Source organism: Chlamydotis macqueenii, chromosome 5 (assembly GCF_036417535.1).
Source record: "Chlamydotis macqueenii isolate bChlMac1 chromosome 5, bChlMac1.mat, whole genome shotgun sequence".
In the NCBI taxonomy this organism is placed as follows: Eukaryota; Metazoa; Chordata; class Aves; order Otidiformes; family Otididae; genus Chlamydotis; species Chlamydotis macqueenii.
Window position 1 is genome coordinate 34,101,264 of NC_141560.1, and position 10,631 is coordinate 34,111,894.

At 35.0% G+C, this 10,631-nt stretch overlaps 1 protein-coding gene across 7 annotated transcripts in view; it reads left to right on the forward strand.

The window, feature by feature from the left end:
• Positions 1 to 10,631, forward strand: part of CDIN1 (CDAN1 interacting nuclease 1) — a 138,969-nt gene that overhangs the window by 22,193 nt on the left and 106,145 nt on the right. For all 7 annotated transcript variants that reach the window (XM_086749365.1, XM_086749361.1, XM_086749362.1 and 4 more), the window contains exons 2-4: positions 4,165 to 4,210; positions 5,074 to 5,138; positions 8,389 to 8,449. In XM_086749365.1, coding sequence (XP_086605491.1) covers positions 4,165 to 4,210; positions 5,074 to 5,138; positions 8,389 to 8,449 — 172 coding nt within the window. The remainder of the gene's footprint in view (positions 1 to 4,164; positions 4,211 to 5,073; positions 5,139 to 8,388; positions 8,450 to 10,631) is intronic.

Genomic DNA, 10,631 nt, shown 5'->3' on the forward strand with positions numbered 1-10,631 from the left:
TAATGTAAAGCTGAATTTTTAGTCTTTCTATTTTAGGCAAAAAGTGTGGCGTTAAAGATGAAGGAAAGGAAACTAATTTTAAAATGAATAGATGAAACAAGTGGAAACTTGGTTTTGTACCTAAAATTTCATGTTTTCAGTAATTTCAGAAAATAAAGTAGAAAAGTGTAAGTTTTATTTTATCCCTGAAGAAGTAATTATTCGCAAGGGCTGATAAGATAACATTTGTAGAAGTTGTCGTGTTTGGATTTTCTCCTGGTGAAGCTGTAGTAAAGAACAAATACTGAGTTGGACAGCACCCCAAATCTTGGCTAGATCTGCAAGCATTCTTTGTTCAGAAGATTATGTGATCCAATTAAATTCTTTTTGTCCTTACTAGCTGGTTCTTGGTCAGAGTTTTATATCAACTCTAGTTACAAAGAACTGATCTACACGAGCATATTATCTGTTACTAGTTTATATATGAATACTGATTGCGAAACAAAACATTTCTGAAATGCTTTACAGGGATTATGGCATTCCTCCTCTACCAAGTTCTGAGATTCATTAGAAGAGAATGATCTAAATTTTATTCTTACATATTAAATGACCAAAAGGCATATTATTTTACCAGCACCAGACCTGCAGTTGTCTTTTTAGCTTGACTGATCTCTAAGTTCTTAGAAATAATTTCTCTTATCTCTTGTTCTGGTCTGACTTGGGCATTCCATTCTAAATGTGGATGTAATTTCATATTTGTAATACTTTTTATGATAAGAATATTTTTCTATCTTTATATCTACCTCTAGGACAAGAGGTAATGGTTTTAAAATAGAGGGGGGTAGATTTAGATTAGAAATTAGGAAAATTTTTTTTACGATGCGGGTTATAGAACACTGGAACAGGTTGCCCAGAAAGGTGGTGGAGGCCCCATCTCTGGAAATGTTCAAGGCCAGGCTGGATGAGGCTCTGAGCAACCTCACCTAGTCAGGGATGTCCCTGCTCCTTGCAGGGGGGTTGGACTAGATGACCTTTGAAGGTCCCTTCCAACCCTAACCATTCTATGATTCTATGATATCATTTGGAACCTAGAAATGACATTTCATTTTCTTTTAAATAAAAGTTATTTTCTTTCAGAAAAATGGGCAGTTTGTAGCAGATTTTATATCTCACATTTTTCTGCCTAAATCCTCTTATATACTGACAAGAGCACAAAGTGCATCAGGCATTCAGATGGAGGTATGTCACCAACATCAACACAGAGTAACAAAAGGTAAATTGGTTCATTATGGATTCTGGTGTACGAGAAAAAGAGGATATTTGAAGAGCGAGGCTGGTTGCTTTGAACAGAGCTCTGGCAGTTAGATCCATTACCATCTGGAATTGCAGAAGAAAATATTTCTATGGAAGCGGCTGCTACAGAATTTAACAGGAAAGTTTGCTTCTTTGTCTGGAAAATAGATTTAGTTCTACAAGATGGATAACAAGTTAATTTATTAATTACTTAAACTAAGTAGTATTCAGAACTATGAGTTTGGGGTTTTTTGTTTCAGAAAATCAGCAAATCTGTACCTTGGCTTTACAGTTGGTTCTCGACAAAAGAGCTTACTCCACACAGAGATGTCTATATCCCTAGCCTTCCAGTAGGCCATGAGGCTTACTCTAAAGCCTCTGTAAAAGCCTGTAGTGCAGCACTGAAATGCTATTTTGAATGAAAGATATTTTCAGTGTTATGTTTGTTTTCCTGGATATCTCAGCTATGTTAGTTTGTCTGCTCATTTGCTGCTTTGAAATCCTGTATAGAAGCATCATCGGATGGATGGAGCCCTCTAATTTGTCTGCTTCTGTAGAAGTAATGATAACTTACGTAACAGTATCATAGAATCATATCATAGAATCATTGAATCATTATGGTTGGAAAAGACCTCTAAGATCATCAAGTCCAACCGTCAGTTATTGCATTGAATTTTTTAGTTTTGATAGTAAATTCTAAATGATCTGAACAGTTGGAAGCATAGGAGAGGAGTGTCAGACTAAACTGAAGTAGAATGGCAAAATCCAAGGACGCCAAGGGAACAAATAAAATGAACAAGAGTCAGGAGTGTGAAGAGAGGAATAATGGTCTTAATTCTTTTTGATATGTCAATGGGTATAATAGGATAATGATACAATAAGTACAGTAATCATACTGGGAATAGCCTAACAATACAAAAATTGGTATGTCTGTGGGAGAAACCAGAAATCCAGTTAAATGCTGTCCTGTTTTGGTTTGGTTTTTTACACATCTTTTCTCTAAATTCATTCTACCATTACAACCACGTAAATCTAGCAGATAATAATAGTTATGTGGAGAGCCATTAGAGGGCCATATGTATCCAACTTATTTATAGCCTGCAGGGTTTTTTTAAAAAATAAATCAACTTTAAATACCTTAGCTTTGCATGTTTATATAGTCTATGTAAGTATATACTCTTAATTTCTTTCCCTTGTTCACCTTCTAATGATGACATGTGCATGTTGAAGGTTGCCATAGTTGAATGGTGCACCTTTTGGGGAGGCGTTGTGGGACATATGTCCTGGCCTCTGTATCAAATGATGTATCTTTAAGAATATTGAAATTCTTGACTATATTGTAATTAATTTTTCTGTAATCTATTAATTTTGTAAATCTCTACTTTAGTCAGTTTATGTTGCTGTCATTTTTCTACAGTTTTAACATTCAATCAGTGAGTACTCAGGGTGAGCATTCTTTATGTGTAAAATACTGGAGATCAAGGCTCAGCTTACTGCTGTCACACAGATGTTGCACTGGGCAGACAAGCCCAAGGTACAAGCTGAAAGCACAGATATGGATCAGGCAAACTAGTAAGCTCTTTATATAGCACTGCTTTAGTCAGCTTGCTTTGTTGCTAATGCTTCAACTGGTTGGTTTAGAGATCGTATTTTATGTTGTGCTACATAGACATACCATCTGTTTAAGCCTGAACAAACTATTTAGTAATTCTGTGCCTCAGTTTTCCTTTTTGGAAATGGGAGTATGACATCCTTATTTTAAATTAGCATTTCTGAGGTGTGAAAATTGCAAGGAGAAGGGCCATTTAAGTATGAAGAGAACACTTACATTTAACGTACATATGATGTGATACGAGTGCTAAATTCACATACAAGAAATCTGGCAGAAGAGCAAGACTTTAGATATTGCTGAATCTTTGAACTACCTATGCTATGCCTTAGTAGGTAAGTTCATGAAAGGAAAAATGTTAATTATTCATAATGCTTTGCTGTACCATAAAACTCGATTTATTGAGACTGTAATTTGTTCAAGTTGCATGTAGTAGGAAAATATATCAGGAGTAATTAATTGTATTCAGGATGTGATGAGGTAGATATATCCACAGAGGACAATTGAAAACAGTAGCAGTGTGGTATTGATTGCCTTTCAGAGGGAAAAAAAAAGTCTTGTCCCATTTCTAAATGTTAACAATTCAGAGAGAAAAATTCCCACTTGGGAAGAATGCTTTCCAGGTTGCTTCATTGCCAGGTGTTTGACATTGAGTGGAGCCTTAGATGAATGAAGCTTATGGCAGCTTTTGGAAATGACCGACTCTGGGGAATCTCGGCTTCCTGCTGTGAAAGTTTCTATTTTCAAAGCACATCAGTTTCAGTGGGAATGTTCCAGTGGTCCCATATGCTACTTCTGACAGAGGGGGAAGTTTTTAACCTGAATATGAGACAGCTACTTGAAGAGGTTCCCTTGCTGCTAACAAAATGAATTTCAATATGTTGCCAATGAACAAGCGGAATGTTCCCAACTGCTGATGGAATTTAACTCCATCAATTATTAATGGATATTTTGCTTTGTTTTCCTTTTTGCCTGTTCTCTTTTAACTCAGCTACCTGCTCCTGATAGGACTTTGTGGGTTCTGAAGCTGAAAAAGGAATCACCCAAAGCTCGTTTGCTTTGAAACTCTTGGTATATTTTCCTCCCCTCCCTCGTACGCTCTCTCCTTGACCTAGCAGCAGGAAGCCTTTGTCTGAGGTGTTCATCTGGAACAACTTTTCCACACTTGTTTTCATGTTCTGTTAGATTACAGGGCAGCAGGCCTACCTTTGAAGCTCCCTTCTCTTTTGTTTCTTTGCAGTGCACTCCAGTAATTAACTTTGTCCTTCTTTTATTTGTTCCAGTCAATCGCAGTCCACTCTGCTGAGCATCTTCTCCCAGGAGTACCAGGTTAGAAGTTTTCTCCTTTGTGAGGGTTGACAGGTGCCTAATTGAATGATGAATGTCCCTTTATTTCTTTGTAATTGAACTGCCAGCTTTCTGATTGGTTTGGAGGATGTTCCCTTTTCCACATCAAGCACCGCCTGAGTCTCAGTGGATGGCTGCCAAGCCTACCCATCCATCTGTCTAATAACATCTAGCCTTTGCTTATTTGGTGGACCTGTAATAAATTATGCTAAACCATTATTATTCTGACAATAATAATTTCCCTGTGTTGCGTGGTTCCATGTGCTAAATGTTTGCTGACTTGCACTGTCAGTGCTGCTTTCCATTGCTGACAGAGATGATGATAAATGACCATTGCCGGAGTGGCAGAAGGCAGGAGAGGCAGAAAATGGAGTCATTTATCATGAGATGACAGGTGTCAGTCAAGTGGCAAGTCTCTATGGAATTACTTTTTGTAGTTTTTCAAATAAGTTGTTTTTAAGCAATGTTCTTCCTGGTTAAAAATGCCAATTGAATTGTAAAACTAGAGTGCACTAGACTTAGATGGAATTGAATTGGGGGAAAATTAATACAAAGGTTGAAAGAGAGAACAAGTTTTTCTTTGCCCTCTGCAGCCTTCAGTAAACTTATTTAGATTCAATTATTGTGACCTTACTGGCTTTTACATATATGGTACATTGCAGTACAGTCTGAAGACGTTCAGTTCAATGGGTAGATTGAATGTCATTTCTATACAGAACATAAAAACATAGTTCAGTTTATATATCAAAGGGTAGCCAGGGAACGTGTGTTTGGGCAGTCAAGATTTCTGTATTTTGATCTATGACATGTTTATAAGACTCTTTGTTTGTTTTTTGTTTTTCTAGAAACAAATCAAAAGAACACATGCCAAGCATCACACTGCTGAAGCTATTGAAACTTACTACCAAAGGTATGACCTCACAACCCTGGTTAAAAGTATCATCATAACTACTAACTGTTATGGCAATTATGAGTAAATTAGCTTATTAGCTTATGAAGCTAGTTTTCCATGAAAATAAATTAAAAATTTGGGATAAGGAATACAGAACAGTTCATCTAAAATGTTTTTCAGTGAAAATGCAGAGTTTTTTCAGCTTTTGGTCAGTCTAATTAGGAAAGGGTTTACTTTCTTGGCTGTAAGTCAGGATAAGCACGTATTTTCTAAGGTACATGTGAGTGATAGCATTTATTATATGTTGCCTATAGTTTGTAAGTACAGGATTTCTGAGTCAGGACTAATATTGATGATAACTTTCGTACTGCAAGGAAGCTTGTTCTGTTGCAGTTCCTTGTACTTCTAAAACAACATTTGTGTTACATTACAAAAAGTTACATATTAAATTCATGTATTGCCAGTTGAAGCACTAATTTTTAGATCACTCCTCCTTTATCAACAGAAGTGTCAGAAGTAGCTGTTAAGGGAGGATGAAAAGCTTTATGTCATTTTACAATATTTTAGAATTGTTTGCATCTTAAGCGAGTAAATTGTATTTGCTACACCTTATAGTTTGTCTGTAGCTTCTATAGGCTTTACTAAAAATATTGCAATGACATAATTGGGGCATACTGATAACTGGTAAAGATACCCAATTAAAATATTACTTTGTAGACTGACATATCTAAGGAGATTACATGGCAAGTGAGTTCATACTTGTGATTATAGATGTCTGATATTTATGCTTAATATTAATCTGTATGAATCAGGAAAATAAACAAAAAGCCTTCATTTGTAAACAATTAACTGTGCTGCTGCAGAGTCATATATTTAAAACCTAAGCACAGCCTGATTATATCAGACACTGGTTTAGAATATCTGGTGTGAATTGTGTTGGTTTGGGGGTTTCGTTTTCTTTTTTTAGTAGTTGTATTGTTCCGTAAAAATTTTTACGGGATCACATTGCACTTTTCCTACTGTTGGTTCTTATTTAGGAAGAATATTGGCTTAAAATTTTGTTGTGTTAATAACTATGTGTATACAATACTATTTTTAATTACTTTTCACTGGCAAAGTTTCAGTGAAGTGCCCTGGATTAATTGTAACTGCTGTGTAAATAACCCTTTTCTTAGAACACCTGTAAATCATTTAAATCATTTTTATGATGATTGTGTTACTAGTTCCAACAACTTAAACCTGAAACGTGAGACCAAATTTTGCTTTGTGCAAGGCAGGAGTTGTATTGGTGTCAGTAAGGTTGTGGATATGATTAAGTTTGTCTTACATCAGGTAGGAGGATTTGGTCTCCCATCCCTTTCTGTACTGTCTGAAGTATGATAGGGGTACATCACTAATGCATTATGTATGAAGTTATATGGTGGTGGTAGAGAAAATCATTCTTTATGCTGTTTCTGAGTATTTCATAATGCAAGTGTATTAACATGGCCAAATAAAATGCACATGTTTTAAAATCAGAGGTGTTCTGGTTAATAGTTAGAAAACTCGTCTCAATCCTGTTTTATTAGATTTACTGTGAAGTATGTTTTGTAAGCTACAGGGGCAGGCTACTTGAATCGGAAGCCAGTATGAAATGCTTCAAGCATAAACATGACAAACATGTCTTCTTCTCTGCTCTTTTGTAGCATCCATCTTACCACTGTAAACCCCAGTCTTCCTAGTCTCACCCACATGCAAGCAAATAATTGTGCTCCAGTTGCTTTCTTAGGTCAGGAACTACCAATTTTTGAAGGTCGTCATTTCCATTCATTGCTCCTGTTGGGAGGAAGTAGAAGTAGTGCAGTTGAGTGGAGTCGTTTCTGCTGCTATGCTGAGACTTACTAGTCTTAAATTTAGGCAAACAGGAAGGCAAAGTATGAGAAGGATCAGCAAGCTTTTCAGAACAGTATTGCCATCAACATGCGAGACTTGTTAGTCCATAATGGAATTGCCAGTAGCATTAGAAATATCTGGCAGAAAATTACTCCATTGTCGGCTGTGGCTTTGCTGTTTGATCTACTGGGTGCGTGTTCTAGCACATTAATCTCAAATAAATCTTCCTAGTTAGGTATTTTGTTTATGATCTCTCCTTTTTTTCTTCTGTTATGAATTTTCAGTGTTTAACTATACACAAGGCATCTTTTTTGTGGGTTTTTTTTTTGTGAACTTTAAATAAGTTACAGCTTTTATCATTTTCTTTATTCATTAAGCCTCAGAATAACTTGCAAACAAAAAGCCCTCTAATCCTCTGTGAAGAGGTTTATGTAAAGGTATCACACCCCTTCCACAGAAAGGTAAAATAATAAAAAAAAAATTAATGTCTATAACTAATGAGCAGAAGAGTGGCTTCTGATGGACAGATAGAGCTGGAAAAGCTGTGGCCCTCTAATGATATCAGTAATGATGTGCTATACGAATACAGATAGGATAAATGAACAGGTTCTGATGTTGGCAACTATTGTTCTTTTCCACGTAGCTGCAAAGTACAAAGTGGCTTCCAGTAATATAGCTTCTTCCCATCAGCTCCTGAGAACAGGTTTTAGGCATTATTGAAATGTAAACATGAAACAGTGAAAGTAACAGAGGTGAGGAAGATGGTATTCTGTGATGCGATGGTCACTGTGTATCTGTATTGGTCTAATACACCTAACAAAAAACTTTAAGCCTTTACCATTGGAAGATAATTACTTTCTCTTTTATTTTCTCTTTAGAATATTAATTTGATTGTTAGACTCTGATTTCACTGAAGTAAGCCTTCAGTATTTAAACTGTTGCCCAGTTGATATAATCTGGATTGAATTTGAAACTTTATGGTTTTGTGCATAGTAGTGAATTGAATAACATATACAGTGCGCCATCATAGTTGAAAGCCATGTGGAACCCCAAATCTTTACTGTGAATAACAGAAGTTTATTTGTCTGTGATGAATCTTTAAGTAGTACAGATATAATTTATTTGTATGTCTTTAAGCCAAATTTTTTTAAAATTTCTTGATTTATAGTGGTTTTTACCAGTGACTTAATTGAGTTTGAAATCTCTTGCAGTTGAATAGGAGACAACCCTGGAGAGTTAATGATTGTTTAAAATACTTTTTTCTTGAAAGATTTCCCATTAAATACTCTGTACTGGGATATTTTCCCCCAAATGAAAGAGATTCACAAGGGATGCTGACATATATAAACTGTCCTTTTCTTGCCACTGCAGAATTACCTGGCTTTGTCTTGTCTAGGTACTTGAATGGGGTGATGAAAAATGCAGCTGCCCCTGTATTACTGGAGCTGGCCAATGAGGTAATAAGCTTTACTTTTTTCTTTAATCTTTCAGTGTAAAACCTAAGGGGCATATCTATAGTGACTGTAGTGAGAAATGTAATTAACCTAAAAAAATGGTTTCAAGGCACATTAGACATTTAAAATGATTCCCCAGTCTGTTAGTACTTACAATAATTAGACAAAAAGCCCCATTTATTAATAAATCAGTTAATGTAATTAGTCTCTTAACTTCAAGGCGTATGTGTAAGAAACTCTGAATTTGTATTTAGCTGGAAATTTCACACAGACCATAGGTCTTTAATATACAAATGTACTACATATTCCTACGTTGATTAAATGGAGTTGCATCAGTTTTACTTATATTTGATTCCTTGGTTTAGTAACAAAACCCATCTAAGATTTTTTTTTTTAAATGATAGTAGGAAGGGTTAAACCAGTTCATTTTCCTGACTCTGTTTATTTCTGCTCATATGGATTAAAGGATGGCTAATTAAAACTGCTTAATATAAAGCAATTAAGCAGAATAATTTCCTCAATATAGCTATTTCCTAGAAAAGCTAGTGTATGAAAAGTTCAGTACGATTGCCATTAAAGTCTTGACAAATTTATTGAGGCTGTTTATTAGCTAGAATATGAATCTGCCTTGGGATGCAAGGTGTTACTAGCATTAAAACCTGCTATCTAAAGTACTACCTTAAAGAAGATGTAAAAAGTTTGCAAGAGTGGCAGTGAGCTTCCTAGAAAAAAAAAATTGATGAAATATCTACCCCTTAAACTCTAAAATATTTATTTACAATAATAATAATAATACAATAGCTGATATTCCTTGGAACTGCTTATGCAACCCTCAGAGGGACAGAATGAAATGTATGCTGGTTTGTGTTGCATTTTAATAGAAAATCTAAGAAGGAGGCAGAAAATGAGTGTTTGTATTAAAAATGATATGGCAGTATGAACATTAAGTGTTGCAATAGCAGCAAGTTCTACATATTACGTTAGTAGAAAGATGGTTTCTTTCTCATGTACATTGCTGCAGCCAGCAAATGAGTGATTACCTATCAATTACTAGAAGATTTTAATGGTCTATGAAGTGTCTGCATATCCTGATCATACAGTTAGCATAGAATAAAGAATTTATTTCATATTAGTGGTAATGTGTAGCTTTTTACCATTTCTGGAAAAGACAAGCCTGAAAGTACTGAGAATAGAATGTGCTTTACATAAATAAGTACAATCTTATTACGAATTTAGGTAAACCATCTGATTCGTGATATATCGCACACATATTATATGGAAACTGTCATAAAAATATTTCAAGCACAAAGTAGTATACATGTTACTTGTTCTTTGTATATTTTTTCCCATTGATTTAGAGATGATGCATATAATTTCTGACTCTAGTGAGCATAGCTTTGTTTATATTATACTAATACATTTTTGCTATTCAGATCAAAGATATCTGCAGTTCAGAAATAAATAAAAATTAAATCTAAGAGAAAGGGAAGATATACAAAGAACTTGTCTGCTTCTGATTTCTTAGTAGCAGGTGTATAAGAAAGGCAATGCATTTTGTGACTGCTGCCTAATGCATTAGGGAAATGTGGCAATAACCAGCACCAGATTACTGCTTCCAAACAATCAAGCTGCCATTTTTATATGATAGTTAATATTTAAATGACATACTCTTGCATCTGCTGACAATTGATGTAATGGTAATACTTTATGAGTCAATATATATTTAATCAGTGGAAACTGTAAAAATTGATGAGAAATATATAACATAGGTGCATTACAGTGTGTAGCAGCTCTGTTAAAAAGGAAAAGCTCCTTATTATCTTTTGGGTTTGTTTTTTTGTGATTTGGGAGACTACTTTTGAATTTTTTAAAAATTTTATTTGTCAGCTTCTTCATGTTGTGTATGTAGTGCAAAAGGACTAAAATAAATCTCATTTTTGTTAGATAGTAATAATAAAATTAGTCACTGTTCTCTTCATACAAATATTTTCAAGTGAGAGTTGAAGCACTATGAATTTTACTTACATGCTGAATTCTGACATGAAGCATGATGGCCCTATTTCAAAGAAAGATGGACACATGATTAATATGAAAATTAGGGAGATGCAAGTACCTGAACTAATAAGGTAGTCCTTATTCAGGCTGGACTACCTTCAGTAATTTCACCATTTTTCATGTGTCAGCT